The sequence below is a fragment of the Colossoma macropomum genome, unplaced genomic scaffold (assembly GCF_904425465.1).
Source record: "Colossoma macropomum unplaced genomic scaffold, Colossoma_macropomum, whole genome shotgun sequence".
In the NCBI taxonomy this organism is placed as follows: domain Eukaryota; kingdom Metazoa; phylum Chordata; class Actinopteri; order Characiformes; family Serrasalmidae; genus Colossoma; species Colossoma macropomum.
Window position 1 is genome coordinate 28,959,758 of NW_023494802.1, and position 22,972 is coordinate 28,982,729.

Genomic DNA, 22,972 nt, shown 5'->3' on the forward strand with positions numbered 1-22,972 from the left:
CGCGCTCATTGGCTGCGCAGCGGTGACGCGCGGGGCCCGCGTGCAGTGTTCTGGAAGGCGAGTGGAGGGAGAACGAGCCGCTTCATCTCAACGGGGTCGGAGCCACGAGCAGTTCGATTCAGCTTTGCCGAATCGGTTCTTATGAACTATCCTGTTTAATGAATCGAAAGCCGGATTCAACGATTCACTGGTGTGCGTTCCTTGATTTTGCCTCTCTGTGGGTATGTTGGCATGGACTGCCATGGATCCACACGGCTAGCAGATCAGGCAAAATCAAAAAGAGCTGATAGAAAATAAAGTTTAATTCAACTATTCGGACGCGGCCTTCATCTCCTCCATCTACACTAAGATTCGGTTCAGTTAATTAGTAAACTGTGATGTAGTGTACATATTAGATGTTGTGATTTTATTCAATTAAATTGTGGAAGATTATTCGAATTTTGTTAGAGGTCTTAAGCCTATGGCGCGAACATTTTAACGAGTGGATGCTGCAAAAATTTTGATTCAGCTATGAATCGGTTAAAAGAGAGATTCGTGCACGAGTCATTCCGTTGTTTGTGTGTTTTAAATGGCTGCGTCTGAATCCGTACATGAGCCTTCCTGTCCTGTCTTCGGGCCTTGATTTGGCCTGATCTGTAAACCATGGCCTTACTATGTACTGGCAAAGCTGACTAGCTTGTGGTTCCACATGGCTAACAGATCACGCAAAATCGTGAAAAAATGGAAAAAACGAAAGGACGTTTTATCAATGAATTAAGAAGCAGCTGATGTTTATTGAATGTGAAAGACAGCAGAGAGTTCGGGGACGCGTCCAAAACAACCAATTAATAATAGTTAAATTTGACTGTTTTGATTTGTTCTTATTTCTCTTAAAGTTTCTTAATTGTTTTTAATTCGACGTAGGTACTGTTTTATTAATGATATTTCGTTTTATTTAATTTTCTCTGCTATACTTTTACTACCAGAAATGTATGTTCACTCTGTTTAGTCACTTGTTTTTCTATAATGCTCAGCTATTGTAAATAAGGGTCACCCTCATTGTACTTCAAATAAAGGTTGATTGATGCCATAGTAAATATATAATACATAATGTAATATAATACAGAAATTAAGTATTTATGGTAATATACTCATATCTGAATATCTTTTTGTAAAGTAGTTTTGCTGACATGCTTTTGATAATGTTCTCTCATAACATTATTTCAATGAAACATCCCACTTTGAACCATTTAAGAATTTACTGTAAACATACATCACAGTACGTTTTTTCTAGTGACACACGAAATGAAACCTCTTGACCGAAAACGAAATTCGGGAAATCGAAAAAAAAGTTATTTTATACATAATTTTCTGTTTTATTTTTGCTTTTGAATTAACATAATAAAGCTGATGATGCTTAAAGGAAGTGATCGCCATGTTGGGAACTGACAGAGAACAAGATGACTATTTAATTTAAAAATCTTGCTAAAATAACCTTACATATTAAAAGTTGTACAATTATGAAAATATAGTACTCAATGTTTTCCCAAAGGCGTTGTAATGATGATACGTAAAGGGCGAGGATGCGTTTGGAGCTCCCACTAGCAATCTAAAGTTTCTCCAGCAGGAGGCGCTATTAGTAAACAAGTCACTTTACTGTCTATAAAGCCGCAAACCTCAGCAGGATCTAACCAGAGCCGGACTGGAGTCTATTCATACATCCCAGTCCTGTACTTACTTTCCCTGGTTTAAGTGGAGCCATAACCAGTTTAAGGGGAGCCAAATCACAAACATGACTTCAAAACGCCAGAGGGCGCCCCCGTCCTAAATGAACGGGAGTGAATAAATGGGAGAGCTAAATGGCTAAAAACGAAAAGTTAAAATAGTTTCTGACCACTTCTTCAGGAACGTCCTTTAATTTATGAAATAGAAGGATATATTTGACTAAAAAGGAAAAAAAAATATAGCTGTCTATTTCCATTGGTTGGCATTACTGCTACTGAGTGCTGATTGGTTGGCATTACTGCTACTGCGTGCTGATTGCTGAGTGAAAAGGTTCGCGCTCACTGACGTCAAGTTATATAACGGGAGTTTAAAACGCTCAAAAACAGCCGCATATTAGTATATAACAGTGGTGTTAAAATGTTCTGTGGTGGTCTGTGTTCAGGAAATGAATGTATTCTTCTATATAAAAAAGGTTAAAGCATTTACAGACTGATTTTGTCAGGTGCCCCGTTTAACCCATTCATTTTGGACTTGCTCGAGAGTGCCCTCTAGCGTCTGAGCAACCCGTTAGACATTACAGAGTGGCAATTCTCCTCACTACGCCTTATTTGGATGTAACAATTGACAGTCTGTATAAACTGGACGCAGCCATCTCCCAGCAAGTCATAACTTTATCACATCATTTTCTGTACTACCATGGATTTATTTTGAAGCTATAAAGTGATGGTCAAGCCGTGGATCAAATGACAGACAGTCCAATCTCTCTAGAAGAGCACAGGGCCATAAGGTGATCTAAAACGACTCAGGTGTGGCTTTATTTTTGGACAGAAATGAATGGAAGTGAAATGGAGAGCTTCTCTCAAATGGTCCTCTCATGCCTAAGCAGCTCACTTCCGGGGACACAGAATTTGAGATTGGCAGATTTAACTGGCACTGTACCTCAAACGTTTCGCAAATCCTCCTCATCTCCATGGAAAGTAGTTTTAGCTTGCAATCCAAACAAGTAACATGTTCTAGTTACATGGAATTGATTTTATTGCAAGAAGTTTTAATCCTTGTAATCTTTTAATCCTATTTTTCAATTTAAGAAGTTTAATTTACGTATGTGAAGCTAACATTTTTATTCTTGCTACTGTAATTATAATGAATTATAAAAAGGCTTTAACTCTTACCAGTGGGAAATCTTACATGTTAAATCTTACCAAAAAATGTACTATTACTTGCCAGCACATCTTTCCTTAACATTCGTAGGTGGTTTGGAGAATTTTTTTTTTTTGATTGGTTGTCTTCCTTTCTTTAATCCTGAGCAGGTGAACATTTATAACTTGTTGATTACTTGCATGTGTGACCAAACATGTTTGGAAACAATGCAGAAAATCTGATTTGATCCACATAATCGTCTTACCAGGGAAAATTACTGACAGCATGATTCAGGTGTTATTTTTTGTGGGATTGTATCAAGTATGCATCGCTACTGGCACATGAGATAATGGTGCAGCCACGCCTCAAACATGCAAGTGATCCTCATTTAGGAATGAGCTGTTTACTCATTCATGTTGCTGCCACACTATTTGCTCTTAATGTCACAGTAAATCTGGCCCTGTACCTTTATCAAAGCATTTTTTCTGAACATGGTTTTGTTAAAACATGTTAAAATGGGAGAGAAGAATTGGCAGTTTGTGTTCTCCTCCAAGCCTGTTGAGTCGTCCAAAGATGTTACATTAGTGGCAGTTTGAAAAGGTGCTATGACACTTCATTTGTCTCAAAGGGAACACATGGTAGCCTTCACCATCTCTGCTTGGTAGCAATGTGTGATTGCATTGAAGTTTACAGCCAGTGGGTACCTGACAGGTTTTGCACTGGGATATTCATTATCACTCCAGTGCTCAATGTTAATTTATGCATTAACTGTTAACAATGTGACAGATAAAGATATCACAGAGCAGTGTTTCTGGTCCTGGAGGCCCACTGTCCTGCACATTTTAATGCTTTTCCTGCTTTAATACCCACCTCAACTTAATAATGGGCTGTGAATGAGCTGATTAGATGGATCAAGTGTTTTAGGAGCAGAGAAAACACTAAAAAGTGCAGAACAGTGGGTCTCCAGGACCAAGGCTGAGAAACACAGTCATAGAGTACAAGCAAAATGTATTTTTGTTTATAATGAAGTTAACACTCAAGGAAACAAAGCACGGATTGGGTTTGGAATTATTCATTTATGCCTCAGAGAAGATGAATCAGGCTTTTATTCTGTACATTCACATTCATTCTGTCTGGCAGCCCACAAGAACCTATCAAACTGAACTGTACTAATCACTATAAAACATGTGATATTTATTACTTTTCTTTACATCATCTTTCAGTTCTATTTCCTCTCTATCAAAAGAAGGGAAACAAAGAAATCATACAGTCAAAGTCTCAAAGCAGGACATTCTTACCACAGTCAAGGCCTGACTATGTGTGCTTTAAGTATTTCTCACACTGCCAAAATTCTTCACTATCTTTCCTCAGTAAAAATATATATTGGACTGTAAATTAAGACACAGAGATGTGAAAAGTTACTAATGTGAAAAAAGTGAACAGTGTTGAGAGAACTAATGCTCATGAGGAATATGTTAATGCTGTGGCTGTTGACAGAAAAATCAAACCACTGCAACTCAGAGCAAACGGAAATTTGATCAGCAGACAGATTTTACATTTGTGCAATTTGCGGACACTCTTATCCAGAGTGACTTAAACTTTAATCCTACTTGTGGTTTGTTACCCAGACAGGGTAACTGTGTGAGAGAAAAAATAAGAAAGATATTCTGTCGCTTCTAATTTTCTTTCTGAGGGATCAGTTTACATGCAAATATAAATTTATTTAACAGCACAGCTGTTGTCTTTAAATTCTGCATATCGCTGTTGTCGGAAGACAACCTCGTATCTCCAATTTTGACATTTTCCAGTTTTTGACATAATTTGAAAATACCTGTTGCTCTTTACATTGTATGTAAATTTCATGATGAATGGACTAAAAGAAACGGCCCAAAATGGCTTGGAAAAAGTCTGCTTCCATTGACTTTCATTAAAAGTAAAGTAGGTTTTTTCCTTCCATTTTGGAGATACGAGGTTTTCTTCCGACAACAGCAATATGGTGATTTTGTCAAATGATGTTGTGTTTATAAAATCTGATTTTTAGTGCAGAGCAGCAGCTTGAAAATAGCTTAGAAGTAACTGCTGGTTGACATGTTGTCTTAAACATGTTGCATTAAACAGTAAGTTTGGAAATGAGGACAGCTTTTTTGGAATTCGGCTGTATTAAAATACAGTATATGTGAGCACAGAGAGCAGGACAGAAGCAACCAGATATAAAGGGCTGACATCATCTGACACTAGGCAGGATGCAAATACGACACGTTGGCGTCACAAATATGCTAATTAACGCATGATATCTAGCAACATTTAGTAAATTTCCACTGAAATTAGTTCACCACATTGAATATGAAGGAGCTAAATTGCCTAAAAGAAACAACAGCGTTGGAACTGGATTTTGTTCTGTGTGGTGTGCCTTTGCAAACGTACAACGCTGGAGGGAACGTTGGCACTTCCCCTAAAAAAGCACTGGCTATCTGTTGTGAGTGCGCTTACCTGCACTTAATAATCTGATCATTATCGGATTTCGGCAGTTATCTGATTATTCAAGTGGTCATGTATACGGCATACTCCGATTTCTTAGACAGGATTACGAAATCCAGTAAAGGGAGCTGTATTTTAGCTCAGTAATTGGGTTTTTCAGCACATGTATACCCTTATTCTGATTTCTTTCGGTTTTCTCGTGTGTGAAAAGAGACTGCCGTTCCGGAAACAGAAAGTAGCGTTTAACACAAAAGATGGCACACTTTCGGACCTACGCTACACCTAGATGTTTAACGAAATGAAGAATATGAATATTCTTCATCTTAAACGTGATGTATTTTCGCATTTTCTGGTAAAGTTAAATTAAAAAAAAAAACAAGAGTCACAGCATGTCATTTGAGTTTTACATTGTTTACGCCATGTCATATTTGTCATATGTGTTTAAAGCAGAAATCTTATTACTGCCACTTGTGTAATCAGATAATGGGACAACTCTGGGTCTACATGAGTCAGGCAATAACCAGATTTCTGCTTTAGTAAAAATGAACTGTTTACTGACAAAATCTTATTTTCTGCAGTTATTGTATTACTATAATATAAACCTGCATGCAGGTTTTTTGGGGTTGAGTGAGCTAATAATAAGAGTGTTTTATTTGCTGGAGAGACCGGAGACCATGGTGCAGTGTGGAACCACAGCAGCTGGAAGTGATGTGTGCAGACCTAAAGCGTATGACGTTGGAACGGTCATGGGGGGATCGCAACTTGCCACATCCCCCCACATAATTGGTCATCTGTTCCTATGTTATTTAAGTGCTGTTTAATTCAAGTTATGGACATTTAAACACTGTGTAGTAGTGTGGACTGGCTTTATTTTATTAATACAGTTGCTGCTACATTTGTCTGTTGCTGTGGGTTAATTCGGCTGTGTGCATTTCATCACCCCCTGGACTTGAACCAAGGAGCTGTGAACAGCTCTCACCTTTTGCTTATGGACTGCCTCTTTAAATAACATAAAAAGGGATGATAAGACTTGTTTTAAAGACTTTAATAAAGAAACCCAACTGTTTGACATTATTCCATTATGCATTCCAGGTGCTCGTTTCAGGTGTAACCAGGCACTGGTAGGGGATAAAGTTAGGTAAGATAGGTAAATTTAAGTCACTTCATATATTCTATTACTTATTACCATGTATTTTACGCCACTGTTGTTTTCTACTTATAAGAAGAATCTTTAACTTTGGCTTTCCCAAACAACTTAGTAGGCTACTAGCCCTTCTGAGCTCCCCCTTCCTTTCCCTTCACATATTTATTGCCCTCTCTCCCCCCATCAGTCAGCGTGATGCTAGCCAAACCAATGTAACAAAAATAGTTGAGGCTGTCAAAAGCTGATGTGAGATTCTCGCAGGGTTAATGTCCCACCTGTGGAACTGCAGATGTTAAAAGTTGACGCAGAAAAGAATTGACACGGTTATTCCACGGTACTGTAGTTACATCTCTGCGCTTGGCCTACAGTGTTGGAGTAACTAATAAACTGGCACTTCAGTCCCTACTTACTACTTACTACTATCTTACTACTGTAAATTATTTTATATTGCTAGCAATACTATGAAACACAATGTCCTAACATGCCACAGACACGACTGAGTAGTTTGACGTAACTTAGAGCAGCTGGGCTAACAATGACAGCTGAAGTTGCTGTTCTCATCATTACCTCAACAAGCCAACGTTTCCACATTATTCATGGAAAAGAAAGTAATTTACTTTGTGTAGAAAACCACCCCTCATCTAACACTGAACTGATAGCTGTAGCATTAGCTCATATACTGATTCAATCCACAGTGGCTAAAAGGTTTCCCTTAGCTTTTAAATGACCGAGACAGTTTGCCTAATAAAAAAATCAATCATGTCTATGAACATACTCCTGTTTGCTTTCTTTGTGCTGTTGTGTTTGTTGCAGGGGTGTCACTAGAGGTTTATGTATGGGGGCCTATGCCTGTATTAGGTGGGTCTGGGGGCATGAAACTCCACAAATTTTTTGAATGGCCCCAAAATGTCTGTTCATCATGAATGTTCAGTAGCAACAGGCAGAAAATTTATGAAAAAATGGCTATTTGGTCAAATTGGTATTGCTATTTGGTCTTTTTGTATGTCTTTGTATTAAGCACAGAGCTAGTATTGCTTAAATATTATATCCATCCACTTACAACAGACACAGATCAAGCAAAGGTAGTGAAGTCAAGCAACACCCTCCTCTCTCTCAGATAAGCTGCAAAGTCCTAAATATATTATTCAAACACAAAGATTATGGATCAGTTCAGTCTCAGTTGGTGCAGTCAGAAAGAGTGAGATTTAATAAGCTAGGTGACAGAATTTCCTGATCATAGTGACAAATATATTCTCAGTAACTACTTACTGTTTCACTCTGTACACTTTATTTCTTATCCGTTTATTTTAGTGAGCTTTTAGCCAAAATCCCACCTTCAGCTTCAGCGGCTGCCGACCGATGTTAATTTGCAGAGTGAGTTAAATCAGAGACCCTCCCCCCAGCTCTGATATGATTGGCTTACAACTTACAACCTCTGATATCATTGGCCAAGCCAGGGGTTCCACTTTTCACATTACATTAGTAAATCTCTTGTAGCTCAGCAGAGGCAGTGCTGCATCACAGCAGCAGCAGTGCCTAAAACTGGACTAAAGTCCCGCTAAAACTGGCCTAGTGACGCCCATGATTTGTTGTACAGCCCAGTTGGATAGATGACTGTCAAAGTAAAGTTACAGCAATTCTCAAGACAAAAAAATGATTCTCAGCGGTCACTATTCAGAACGTAAACAGTACCTGAGGTCTTTTCCATGTCAACTAGCTAAATTCTTTCCACAGGATAACTTCTTCTCCTCCAGCCTAAAGGCAGCATGTTTGGCTGCACCACTACACGAGCAAACATCAACCTTTTATGCAAGTTTAGTAGTATGTACACTGCGTGTGTGCAAACCTCTGTGCATGCAAGTCCAAGCTTGATGGCAGCATGAGCTACTTTTGTTGCAAAGAGAGTCTAGTTAGCATAAAAGAATTGGGGGTTAGTGTTCTCCTCCAAGTGCATAGAACTGTGCTAAGATGTTGCTAGCCCTCACCTGTCCAGCTTGCAAGTATCATGTGATAGAAGGAGGGGGGATCTGGCCATAAAATAAGGTAGAAAAATTGCATAAAAAGAATAAGCAGCAAACACATAGTGTCCACTAAGACGTCTGAACAAGAGTTTCTATAGTTTCTTCACATGTCGTGTCAACATGCACCAAGATCAAACATGAGGTCTGAGCAGAGATGGAGGTGAATTCAGCTTTAAAACGTCCCAGTGATTTCTGATTGTGATGAATTTCCTCTAGTGGAGCTTTATGCTTTTTTATTGATATATTTCACAGAGAAATATAGAGTGTCATGCCTTTAAATGCTCAGTTTCACTGCTAACGTCATACATCAGAAGAGTGCTTCAGTTTCATAACCATTATTAAAGCAGTACTGTGTACTGTGCCACTTGGTCTCTTTGGTTTAAAACAACATTAAACTTGCATCTCTCACAGATGTAATCCTAGTTGCTATGGAATACAGATGTGGCACAGCAGAGCAGAGGAAAAGCTTAACACAGGACACACAAGACAAGCTGGGCCATGCTGTAGTGGACAGAATTGCTCAGACTGGTGAGAAGGACCGGAGATAGAAGGAGGAAGGCCGGAGCTCATGTGAAGAGTTGGCAGAAAGCTTATGGTCAGGTCCTGTCCTGCATTCCACACAACAGAAGGATAAAGGAGAAGATGTACACTATGTCCAGATAGATGCTGAGAGCTGCAAAGATGTACTCTTCTGGGCTTATGATGTAACGCTTTTTCCCCATCATTCGCTGTGTGTCGAAAGCCAGAAACTTGGAAGCAAACAAGACAACCATTAGCAATAGCTAAAAGTGACAGCATACTTTTGCTGGTCACTTTATTAGAACCCCTTTGAGAGTCCACCTTACTGGTGTACACTTATAAGCTATAGCCCATCTGCTGATGCACAATATGTGTCAGCCATCTTCTAGTACTTGATTAGTGGTCAGTTTCTGTCCACAGCGTCGTCTCGGCCGAACATTTTTGGGTGGCAGACCATTCACGAGCTATTCATTAACACTTATGTAAAAACTTGTGCACCACAGTTGTGTCTGATACATTCATATTAGCACCACACACACTACCACGCCATGGGAGTGTCACTGCTGTGTTGAGAATGGTCAACCACCCAAATAATACCTGGTCAACTGTGGCCCTGGGGTCAACAACTGACTGGTGAAGAATAAGGTTGAGCGGGTAGTTCACAAACTCTGTATGATGGACTACAGTCTGTACACCTTTATCGTGGACTTACAGTCGTATGCAAATGTTTGGACACCCCGATCTACTTGCATGTTTTGTTGATTTTCTGAATGAAAATAACACATCCTCTACATGAAACAAACTTAAATATAGCATTTTCTACAAATTTAAGTGCAAATTGTCCGTCATCTCTCAGCAAGAAGGGCCTGGGTTTAATTCCCCGGCTGGGCGACCAGGGTCCTTTCTATGTGGAGTTTGCATGTTCTCCCTGGTTTCCTCCCTAAGTCCAAAGATATGCAGTCAGGCCAACTGGAGATGCTAAATTGCCCTTGGGTGTGAACCTGTGTGTGATTCTATATGTCTGTGTGTCTGCCCTGTGAGTTTCCTGCCCTCTGCCCGATGAACACTGGAATAGGCTCCAGCACCCTCAGATGGATGGATGGATAGAAAATGTGCCATAACTTGTGCACAAGCCAAATTTTATGTTCTCTTTTTTTCCAATACATTAAAGTGAGTAAATAAACAGTAATTGTGCATTAAATTGTGCAGAGGTGTGTTCTCTGTAGATGATGTACTTATCTTCACCTAGAAAATCAACAAAACGTGCAATTTAACCAGATGCCCACATTTTTGTATATGACTGCATAAAGTAAGTACACCAGAGAATTTGTATTGAGGAGAACGGCCTCTCGATATGTTCCGGGTTTGTGAGATGCTAGAAGGCACTCTTGAGCGAATTAAAAAATGAATGGGTTCTGACAGATCTTTTGTGCAAAATTGTAGTTTGTATATGATTAAGCATTTTTATATAGACAAACGTACTAATTTTTTTTCAAGACAAAACAGCATGAAATATTTCAACACTGCAGTTATAATTCTGAGCACTTTTCAAATACAGTTATAGGACTTTCTAGCGATGCCTCATGTATATACATGATGTCAGTGAATGCAAAACATTTTCATTCGGCCAATGAGCTGATCAGCTCACCAACAAATCAGCACTCAGTAGCAGTAATGGCAACCAATCAGCTCTAAGTAGCAGTAATGCCAACCAATCAGCTCTCAGTAGCAATAATACCAACCAATCAGCACTCTGTAGCAGTAATGCTAGCATCCCCACTGCCCAAAACATGTTTGCTATGGAAAAATGGAAAGACGATTTTATGTTTTCGTTTTTTTTAAATGGAATACAACCTTCTACTTTACAAAATTAAAGTAAGTTAGTTCGTTTAGCTCCATTCACCCGCATTCATTGAGGATTTGCATGTGGATGCCTTCTAGCACAACTGCCCAAACCTTTTTCTTGGGGTGCCAAAGTGTAATATTTGTATTTTCTCATTTACATGATGGAGTAGGGAGGTTGGGCAGCTTTCTGGTGGACCAAATTAAATGTCCTTGCTGTCCAACATTGACCCACGGGTCGCACTTTTCTTTGCTCTAGCATTTTGGAGTCATGAATTTGGTATAACTGGAGAAATAGGAAGTGGACAGGCTCCCCATAAACTGGCTCTGTGTGGACTTCATAAAGTGGCCACAGCATTAACGTCACAGCATTGAATAGGCCATCACTACACTTCATGCTAGAGCCTTACCAAGCAAAACAGTATCGCTCCCAACCCGGCAAACACAGCTTGCATCCAAGGAACCTGCAAGCCAGGCGAAACACAGTTAAGATGCAGCCTGAATATAACAAACAACATTATCAAGATGTTCTTTTATAAAAGGAGGTGAAAAATTACACATCCAGGAAGCAGGAGAACTGCCAATAGGAGTCCCCAGAAGGACAAAGCAGTGCAGGAGATGCACAACATGCCCCAGACTGAGGTCAGGTCAATCTGTCAAAGAAAATACTGACTGTTAACAGACTTGTATGTCAGGTTAATACAATTCATAGGCAATGTTTTGATTCTGCTTCTTTGGTTTAGAGCTGGTGCTGGTAGGCTAACATTGCTAACAAACTCTGGAAGTCTATAGTCTTCCAAATCGTTTCCATAAATACATACACAGAAGTTCTTTCAACCTGCACATCCAGGTCTTAATTTCAGTCACACAGACAAGTCCATGTGGTTTAGAACACAGTTTGACTTACTATGAACTGCACTATTTGGACACACCTCTTAATCACTAAATTCAGGTGTTTCATTCAGCCTCATTGCCACAGGTGCATAAAATCAAGCACCTAGCCACACAGTCTGCTTTTACAAAAATTTGGGAAAGAATGGGTCGTTCTAAAGAGCTCACTGAATTCGAGCGTGGTGCTGTAATAGGATGCCACCATTACTACAAATCAGTATGCAAAATTTCTTCCCTCCTAGATACTGTACGATCAACTATGAATGGCATTATTGAAAAGCAGAAGCGCTTAGGAACCACAGCAACTCAGCCACGAAAAGGAAGAAAAGAAAGGATGTAAAGTTACAGAGCGGGTCACCAAGCGCTGAAGCGCATAGTGCATAAAAGTCACCAACGCTCTGCTGACTCAGTAACTGCAGAGTTCCAAACCTCCTCTGGCATTAACATCAGCACAGAAACTGTGCGCTGTGAGCTTCATGGCATGGGTTTCCATGGCTGAGCAGCTGTATGAAAGCCTTACATTACCAAGCACAATGCCAAGCGTCAGATGGAGTGTTGTAAAGCACGCCACTGCAGGACTTAGGAGCAGTGGAAACGTTTTCTGTGGAGTGATGAATAACACGACTCTGTTTGGCAGTCCGATGGATAAGTCTGGATTTGGAAAGACAGGGCTAAGGGAATTCACAGCAAGAGTGAGCATACTCAAAAAAATCAAGCGTCTATTATAAAATTATACAAATGAACTGTGTATGTTTGAATCTGAATATACACAAAGAAATTTATTTGTTGCATACTGGACCCACCAGTGACTCCCTGGACCACTTCTTAGCTACGTATGAAGACGAAGAGGGAAAAAAAAAGTAATCACTTCTTTGAGGTGTCATCCATAAAAATGAGGATATTCTGCTGGAAACCGTGAAAAATGGTCACCACATATATGGAGATTTTGCATGGTAATGAACTTCTCTCTTTCTAGGTTGCAGTTCATTGCCAAAAACACATATTAAATATGTCTAGGAAATCAATAAAGCGATACCATAGATCCACAACACCTCATTTTTGTAGGTTTATTGTTATTCAACGTGAAAATTCTAACTCTCTTACAGTAAGCAAGCCTTGGATGTTACTGTTTATGACACACCTCTGCTCTACAGCCTCCCAGAGTTTGAAAGTGAAACAGGACTGGAAAGCAGGGCGTTATACAAATGATAATGAAATTCCAACTTCAGCTTAAATTTTTACATAACATCTTCCCATGCAAATTTACTACATCATTTTTTCTAAACAATTTTATGTAGCCTATCAACATAATTTAAAGCAAATATATGAAGATTTTTGTATGTATGTATGGAAATGCTTTGGGTGACTAGAGTTCTAAACTAAAGAAGCAAAATTTGGACACTAAACATGTCTTAACTGATAGACTGCATATGGGTTAAGTGGATAACCATGTAAATTTGGTTTTTAACAAAAAAAAGTATTTCTTTAACCAAACTTAACTTGGTGGCTTAACTTTAGCCATTTTCCTTTCGTGTGGCTCATCAGTTTTTTTAGTTTGTTTGTAATAAATTAGTCTAAATGCATGTAGTTTTGACAAAAAACAAAATGTGTTAAAACTGCTCAGGTTTTTTGCTAATGTTCTGTCCAAATTAGCAACAGTTGCTGTGAAAGAACATATTTGTGGGTTGAGCATGAATAGGTCATTTAAGTTGTACACACTTTAAAAAGACAGTTCTCTAAGAGTTCTTTAATAAAGAAAATCGTTCTATATAGAGCCATGAACACCAAAAAAACATATGCATGATTGAAGTGTTCTTTGCATCATGAAAGGACCTAGTTGAAAGGGGTTCTATATAGCAGCAAAAATGGTTCTTCTATTGTTACAAGCTTGACATCTCAATAGAAGAACCCTTTTTGGTGCTATATAGAGCCCATTTAAAAAAAAGGTTCTATATAGAACCATATATAGCACTTTTTCTATCAATCTGAAGAAAAAATCCACAAAGAAGATTTTAATCATGCACATGGTTCTTTCAGTGTTCATGGGTCTATATAGAACCATTTCCATTACTAAAGAACCCTTGAAGAACCTTCTTTTTTTAAGAGTGTAGTAATTAGATTCTAATCAGAGTCAAAGTCAGCACGCAAACAGGAAAGATCTCATACTCACCTTGGTCTGGAAGCTGAAGATGGTGACGGAGAGACAGATGAAAGCTGTAATACCCAAACAGATCATTACGGACTTGGTGTTGAAGTAACTGTGGAAGGAAGAGTAAAAATGTGCACACGATAAAGACAAACAGCCCTTGTAAATAATTAGCAAGCTTCACCACACACACACACACACACACACACACACACACACACACACACACACAGGGTAAAGCAACATCCCTTCAGGTGGAATTCAACTGATTTTTATGACTTTCTATGTAATAAAATCAGTAAGATGTAAACAAAGTCATTCAGAGTGGTTTGATGTGAAATGCTTGTTTTAGAGAAACTTACAGAGTCAGAGTTGTTCACAATGGTGGTGATAGGAACCAGACGTCTGAAGTGTTTAAAGCCTCTAAAAGCTCCCTCACAAAAAGTTTTAACACAAAAATTTATGAATATGTTGCCTGATGCCTGAGACATTTATTTTTTGGTAGTTTTGGCACAGAAATCTTTTAAACATGCAAGTTGGAAGGGCATACTCAGAAGACGAGGCTACTAACAATTGTAAGAGACAAAAGAGACACCAAAACTGTCCCCATCAGATAAACAGCACTTAAAGCTTTTGTCTATGAGAAAGCTTTTGTCTTGCTTCTGATCTGCTTCAAATCCACAGGTGTTTCTGTCCATCCTTCCACTGTGAGAAGACAACACGTTGAGTCTGAAATGATGTGCAGTTGTCAAGAAGCTGTTACTGAGAAAAGGAGAGAGACCAATAAATTTGCACTAGAACATCGAAAGTGGACACCTGAGAAATGGAATAAGGTTTTCTGGACCGATGGGTCTAAATTTGTAATTGGGATCATGAGAAGCAGAAAATGCAACCAACTTTTAAGACCGAACTTTGGAGGTGTAGGACAATATCCCTGCAGAATTCTTTGAAAAACTGAAAGCAAGTCTTCTAAAAAATTTATATTACATTTAGTTGTTGAAGTTTTCTGTAATTGTCTGTTAAATGTATGTTTTCTGCTTTTTTTCCTCCTGACACCAAAACATAGCTTGTACTTAATGGCTGCTTTAACTGGAAATTAAATAAATGAAGGATGCTCTCTCATTTTTGCACAATGAATAAAATTTGCATTGCAGAAATTTGGCATATACAGTGTTGGCATTGTAGACATCACAGCCACAGATTTCACCACTTTAAACAATCTGAATGATGACTTTGTTTACAAATAGAACTATAGACTTATACATTTTAAGAAAAAATCATTTCCAAGGCAAAGTAATGGTAATGAAGTAAGACTTATGGCAATGCCCAAAGTCTTAGCCATGCTGTTAGGGAGCACATTGAACACGCTGAATTACCTGAACACTAAACCCAATAAGCAGGCCACAGTCACACAAACAGAGAGTTAGAAGGACTTGAAACATGACACATGCAATCTGCTGGACAATGTACCTGGACATGACTCCGGTCATAAAAGCAAGAGCCACAGTCTGGAAATGGGAGAAAATAACACTGAATATATATGAAAAGCCTTGCATTAGACTGAGTTTTCATTGCCTCCTCTACAGATTTACTTATTCCTGTGGAGCAATGTACAGTCTGATGAAAGGACTTTTTGTAATGTTTGTAATGTTAATGTTTAATAGAGCAGAGAGTGAAATGATTTAAAGTTGTTTCAGTACTCACAAAGATTGACAGCAGAATCATGTTCCATGGAAACTTGCGTCTATGGTAAAGATAGAGCAAGAATTCAAAGTGAAAATGGGACAGTAGAAATATTCACTAGTTCAGTAATACAATTTGTTGTATGCAGTACTGTATAAAGGACCTGATAGTCATACAGGAGCAAAAGTAAATATACTTTTCTGGAAAATGACTTAAGTAAAGTAAGTTATCAGAGAAATGCTGAAGTAGACATTTTAAAGTAACTAATGAAAAAAGTAGGGACAGTATGTGAAATTCTAATAAAAACAGAAAGCTGTGAGAAGGAAATTCAGTTTGATCTGCATTCAATTGAAAACAGTACAAAAACACAATATTTGATGTTTTACTTTATGAACTTCATTGTTTTTTGTAAATATACTCTCGTTCCAAATTTGATGCCTGCAACATATTCCAAAAAAGTTGGTACAGGAGCACATTTATTACTGTGTTACATCACCTGTCCTTGAACCCCTCTACTTACACAGCCATGCTGATTTAACACATGCAGAATGTGGCTTGGTGTTGTCATGCTGAAATATGCATAGGTGTCCCTGAATAAAATGTCATCTAGAAGGCAGAATATGTTGCTCAAAATGTTTTCAGTGTTAATGTTCACAGATGTGCAATTTATCCACCAATACCCCGCAATACCATGAAAGACCCTGGCATTTAAACTTTATGTTGGTAACAATCTGGATAGTCCTATGATGCAAAGAACACAACATTCATTATTTTCATAAACGATCTAAAAGGTTGTTTCATTACAGAACAATACACATTTCCACTGTGCATTCAGTTGTGGTTTTCTGCCTTGGCCTTTGCACACAGATTTCTCCGGATTCCCTGAATCTTTTTATGATATTATGCACCACAGAGGAAACATTATTTTAAAACTGTTGGATTTTTGCTGATGGATTTTTGGCAAAGCGCTGAGCTTCGACCCATCCTTGCTCATAAAGGACTCTGCCTTTCCTGAATGCTTCTTTTATATCTATATAAAGCATGATTGCATGACCTGTTTAGATTTTTTTTTAACATTTCACAAAGTTCCTAGTCTCAAATTGCCTACATCCCAACTTTTTTTGGGAAATGCTGCAGGCATCAGTATCAGAGTGAGTCGTTTACAAAAAAAAAAAAACAATGAACTTGATAAGATCACATCACTTGATCACATCACATACTTTTTACATATCTTTTTTGTTAAAATACAGGTCAAAGTAGATTTACAAATCACTGTTTTCTGTTTTTATCTGCATTGTCGCAACTTTTCTGAAACTGGGTTTACACTTAACTATAAAAAGTGCAAATGAATGGCATAATAATGAAAAAAATCAGTAGTCTTATAAAAAGTCTAATAGTCACTGTAGTAATTAAAAAATGCTTTTGCAAAAACATCCATGCAGCACACACGAGCTGGTCATCACCATGGTGACCTAATTGAGTGGGCAGCATGTCTAGCTCACTCATTTGTGTAGGGCACATTTTGTTGTTGCAAATTTGTTGTTTTCTAAAGCTTACAGTAGCAAAAGTAAACGTTGAAGTGCCCTTATTCATTTTTCAGCAGGCTTCTGGCTGTTTTGTTACTGTTTTGTACTGGACACTGGTCTTCCAGGCCCAGAGTTGTGCACTCTCACTGGAGAGGATGTGTAAAGTTATTTCCAGTTTGAAAATCAATAAAACATCTAATTTGACCTGGATTGTTCTTAGCAGAAGTGTGTTTTGAGTCAACATCTTTTCTGTTCTTTTACTAAGTGCAGGGAAACCCCCTTCCCCACACCACGCCACTGGCCCCAGTACAATTAATGATCCCATACTTAGGGCTCCCCCAGTCCGCCTGCCCAGTCTGCCACTCATTGTATTAAGTGATTGACATCTACAGTCAAAGTACAGTATCTGCAATGACACAGCTGCATATTCGCGCATGTTACTGCACACAGCTCACCTCGGTCCAGCGAAGATGTAGAGCGTCAAGTACGTTGCTATGAACACCACACTGCGTGGTAATAAATAGACATGGTTCAGTGAACTGTTTCAACATTCTGCATGGATTCAGCACACAGTCAAAACCAGTTACTGACACCATCAATGAAGGAAGCACTAAACTGATTGCGGGATGTGCCCGCCCCCGGGCCCCAACGATGACGGCCGTGAGAGCCGGCAGGAAGGCGGGGCCCGAACACCCAGCGGCGGCGAACCTCGGCCAAGACGGCAGGTAGAGAGCCGCGAGTGGGGAGGGGGCGGAGAGAGGGACAAGCAGCAGCAGAGAACTGAAGAGCTGAAAAGCTTGAGTAAAAAGACTGAAAAGTCTAGTTAGTTGAAAGCCACTGAAAAGTGGCCAGCTTAGCAGAGCTTTGATTATTTGGTTTTGTTTGCTTTGTGTTTATTTGGGAAATAAAATATGGCTGCTGCAACACTGAACCCTGCCTCCAGGGTCCTCTTTGAGCCTGGGGTAGCACATGCCGTGCTACACTAATATTGTAATTTTTTTTATTTATTTTTTCTCTATTTTACTGTGTGTCATCTGCAAATTATGTTTTATTTAATTATTGTCCTGAATTGTATTATTTAATGCCGCTTTTGTTATTTCAGTTTCTTATCATTTCACCCAATGACCATTTTTTTTTTCTTAATTTTCTTAATTTCGCATTGTTTTCTTAATTAGTTTTTGGTCTTGTACTTTCTAAATATACTTGACCTATATTAAAGGAATAGTTCAGTTAATAATGCTAATGTTACTAACAATAAATGGAAACGAATAACTGTCATTTAGCATTATAAAAGTGACATCATGCTAATTTCCACTAGTTTCCATTTATTGTTGGCAACAATAGCATGTTTGCTGGAGCTAGTCCTTAAAGAGGTGTTGTTTTATCAGGAGGGTGTGACAAAACAGCAATAGGATGAAATGCATCTGATAAAATGCATAAATGTGGATTATAGATAAACTAACCATGACTAATAACTAACTAACTAAGTATATATATATATATATATATATATATATATATATACATATATATGCATAAAGTTACTTACTATGCAGCCCAGTACCAGCCAGGGTTGGACTGAATGTACTCCTTTACTGGATCACTGAGAGAGAGAGAGAGAGAGAGAGAGAGATATTAAGGCGTGTTACAATTGATTTTCAAAGGAATGATTCAGTCAGTAATGTTGCTAACAGTGAATGAAAGCGAAGTTAGCATTATGAAAATGACCTCATGCTAACTGGAGTTTTTTTTTTTATTCCATTCATTGTTAGCAACATTAGCATGTTTGGCTAAACTTCTCCTTTAAGGCATGTTGTTTTGTCGGCTTGATGTGTCAAATAAAACAGTAATTAACTGCAACAGTATAAAAGAAACTAGTATTGAATAAATAAGTAAATTTAATTATAATAAAAATTTCTTCTGCCAGAAAGAGTGTGACACAACCTGATGTTGTGATTTCTTTATTATTTGAGCACTACGTATGTTTTGGGGATTTGGAGACCTCTCTGGTGGAAATGTGTGATTGCTGGCAAGGTATAAATGAATGTTTTGTATTGTGGGTTGTGCTTCGGACCCCTTCCTCGAGCAGATGAATCGGATGATTGTGTGTGATTTGAAAGAGAATTGAAAGAGAACTCAGTCAAAACTTGGTGAAGGATGTGTCTTCTGAGGAGGTGAATTATCAACTAATGTCATCATATCTTCATCAGTATAATGGTAATTTTGTATTTCAGACCTAAACATCAAGCCGGATTATGTAAAGATGTATGACTCCCGTGAAATCTGCCCCAACGACTCTGACTTTTAAATTATTATTTTAGGCTTTAGAGGGCGACTCGAACCAGCACACAGACACTAGTGTCTATCAGTATGTTTTTTTTTCTCCCTGCCATGTAGAAGCTGTACTTTAGCCCGGCTAGCTGAGGTGTTAACATACTTCAGAATGGTGCTATATTACAGAGGGTGATTAAATTAATATAGCCGTGAATTCTACTTATACACAACTCAGTAACTGAACAACAAGTTAATTTTACGGTCTTCAGAGTCAGTGTTGGAAAATATCTGTCAGAATTTGTAGATGAGGTATGGGAATATGACATGATTACTAAAGGCATGTTTCACTTGAACTCCTAAGCCACTCACCAAAAGGTGAAGAGAGCGACGACAGCAAGAGTGCAGGAGAGCTGCAGTGAAAGGATGGCATACACCTGCACATACACATTACCATCAGTAAAGAACAGAGGATCACTGTTAACTTTAACCAGCAGCAACCTACAAATGGAGCTGTACTTCTTTAATACCTTTCGAATGAAAATCCGTCTAATGTTCTGGTCGTCCCAGCAGAACTCTGCTAACATGTCTCCATCACCAGGATAACTGCCACTGTGACTGGGGCTTCCACCTTAAAAACATCACAATTAATGTGCTTGTTAAGCCTTCATCTTTTTGTTTGGGTTTTTATTCTTTCTCTACATTTCCTTTTTTGTCCTAAAAAACAAAATAAATATGTTTCATTCCAATCCTGTCTTAAGGCCTGCCTGTTTTCCTCTGACTTTGAGACTGGCAATGGTCTGCAACATGTTTCAGTATCTATGTTTCTTTAATAATAAGAATATATATATATATATATATATATATATAATATATATATATATATATATATATAGTCTCTTATATGTAGTGCAATATTTCTTTAATTACCAGTGAAAACAGCCATAAACTACAATATATGTATGGAAAAAAGTCTGGTTTCATTGACTTAGATTAAAAGTAAAGCAGATTTTTCCCTTTTCCTGTAAAGTCACCTTTTTGGAGGTACGAGGTTTTCTTCCGACAACAGCGATATATAAACCACTGAATTAGTTTAAACCCATGGTTTAAAAAATACAATAAAATAAAAAAAATATATAGAGTACTTTCTATTGGGAGATGTCTGTCTCAAATCCAAAAAAAATTTATACACAAAAATGTTAAGTATTATATTCCCAAGTTGAGATTTGGTTGTAGTAAGGGGTGACCACAAGGGGCACAAGAATGCAGCCACCCCTATTATGGCAGACAGCCAATCATAAAGAGAATTAAGCTCATTTGGAGAACTGCTTTCAGTACTTATGAATTTATTGCAACTGCAGTTACTCTACAAGAAGGAGAAATTCTCCATACAGTTACCTGCAGTGGCCTGCTCATAGCTTGGAGGGACCAAGTCGTTTAACTTGCTTGTTGCCGAAACCTGCAAACACATGATAATAAACATGCACAGTAATGTGTATGAATACTTATGAATTTGCACACCATCACCTGCAGCACTCATCACCATCATTACCTACAACATTATGTTGTTTACTTGGTTAGTGTTGGGCTGCTTTTAAGTTCTGAAAGTCTCTCTCAGGTCCCATTACTTTCAGTACTGCTTCACATTCCTCAAGACCAGAAGACCATGCGGTCTCCAGCAACTCTGTGTGAAATGAAGCCATGATGAAACAGTTCTGATGTGACTGTGGCTTAGGCTGCTTTAGGCTAGCTTACTGCGCTCAGCCTTACCCTTTTATATTACAATTCTTCTCTGGAATACCACTGGATCGTCTAAATTACGAGGTTGTTAAAGTGTTGAAATATGAATATTGTTACATGTGAGCTAAAGCTACTGCGCACTGAATTCATGTCATTAGACTGGCAGCCTCCTTAAGCAGCTTGTCACCCCCTGATAAACTGATTTAGGCTCTCGGAATATCCTAATTATTATTTTAATGCTGGTAACATTTTCTGAGGACATTGGCCAGCTTTTTGTTCGACTTTTCCCGTTCCACCTTAAATGGCCCAGCAGCCACGTTCTGAACTGCTGCGCCATTTAAGGTGGAACGGGAAAATTCGAACAAGCAGCCGGCGAAAAAGACGCTGACTTCAGCTTCATGGAGGGTTGAAAGGCCTGATATGAGGAGGTTTCTGTATTTTCACTTAACAGCTGAGTAACATTAACTTATTGTTAGCTGTTTCACAGAACCGACAGGTCAGTATTTTGTCTCGTTTGCTAATGTTTGTGATAGCTAGTCACAGCTGCTGCACTATTTAAGGTGGAACGGGAATATTCAAACAAGAAGCTGTGAAAAAGAAGCTAGCTAAATTTAGCCTCTTAGTTTTAACACGGGTAGTATTTTTGACAAGGAGTTTTAGACTATCAAAATATTCTACATAGAGGTTTTATTTACGGATTTACCTGTAATTATGCGCGACAGTAGAACATTTTGATAAGATACCACAGATACCTTAGTTTCGTGTAGCTTAGTGACATCAAATTGACATCAAATTTAAAATCAGTAGCTTTAGCTCGCATATAGCAATATTAGTATTATAGCTCTTTAACAACCTCGTAATTCAGAGGATCCAGTGATATTCGAGAGAAAAATGTTCACAGAACAAAACGTATCGTGTTCTGAACATTTTTATTTAACACAGGGGGCGATAGAGGCGATTTTTCGAAAACCCTATTCATTCTCGCCATAGAGAAATGGAGCTCAGACCCGGAGTTCCTCATATGGGCATAACGAGGACTGCAGAATGACGCACGACTACAGTGGTCTATACCGTTCAACATGGTGGGAGCGGAATCTGGTCTGCAGAGGAGACGAAGTTTACGCTTTGAGCTTTAAAAGACGGCGGTGGGACGAGCTGTCTGACCTGCTCCACATTAGCCCATTTATTTTGGACTCGCTTGGGAGCGCCCCCTAGTGTTTCACAAACCTGGAAGACATTACTGAGTGGCAATTCTTTCTACAAATTCTCTGGCAAATGTATCATCAGAGAATTTGTAGAGGAGATTGCCACTCAGTAATGTGTTTTGGGTTCATCAGACTCTAGAGGGCGCTCCCGAGCGAGTCATCATAACCACACCCTGCTGGGCTCCCCGCAGTAAAATGAAACTGAAGAGAGCAGAATAGCGCCTCAGAGAATACAGACATTACACAATCATTTGGACCAGTTACATCATTTAAATGAAACAGATACTAAGGCAGACCAGCAGATGTAAGCATATAGGTGTGTCAAGAGTCTTTAGAAGCTTACCTTGTTGGTCATGATGACTGTCCTGTACTGGTTTCTGGTCTATTTACCTAACTGGAATATCTCTCCTAAGGAGGTTCAATGTACTTATGTATTCTTTCAACAGTCCTCACACTTGTGTTTACCACAGCTGACTCTGTCTGCTCATATCAAAGCCCATTCACTGCTGTAATAATGTAATCCTCCTGCAGAGCATCTCAACGAATCAGATTGATATCCTCATTCCATATAAAAGGCACATTCTAGCAACCTCCAGCACCAGGGACTGGGCTGGGCTGGGCTAAACCAAACCTTGCAGAGAGAAGGGGTGACTGATGCAGTG

The 22,972-nt window shown here is 38.7% G+C and overlaps 1 protein-coding gene across 1 annotated transcript; it reads right to left on the reverse strand.

The window, feature by feature from the left end:
* Positions 1–8,703: 8,703 nt before the first annotated feature.
* On the reverse strand, positions 8,704–22,896 carry LOC118822752 (protein lifeguard 2-like). The gene is made up of 12 exons (XM_036592018.1): positions 22,654–22,896; positions 20,764–20,824; positions 19,896–19,996; positions 19,738–19,802; positions 18,644–18,697; positions 17,550–17,600; positions 15,590–15,629; positions 15,356–15,393; positions 13,910–13,997; positions 11,406–11,501; positions 11,259–11,312; positions 8,704–9,236 (listed from the first exon to the last, which is right to left on the reverse strand). Exons 1-12 carry the CDS (start codon positions 22,663–22,665, stop codon positions 9,084–9,086), a joined length of 813 nt encoding a protein of 270 aa, XP_036447911.1. The 5' UTR covers positions 22,666–22,896; the 3' UTR covers positions 8,704–9,083.
* Between the last annotated feature and the right edge of the window lie 76 nt (positions 22,897–22,972).

Excerpts from the sequence above, each read along its gene's own strand:
- LOC118822752 (XM_036592018.1), bottom strand. Across the intron at positions 19,803-19,895 it reads GACGGATTTTCATTCGAAAG|GTGTATGCCATCCTTTCACT; the intron begins GTATTAAAGAAG and ends GTGTATGTGCAG. Across the intron at positions 15,394-15,589 it reads TGATTCTGCTGTCAATCTTT|ACTGTGGCTCTTGCTTTTAT; the intron begins GTGAGTACTGAA and ends TCCCATTTCCAG.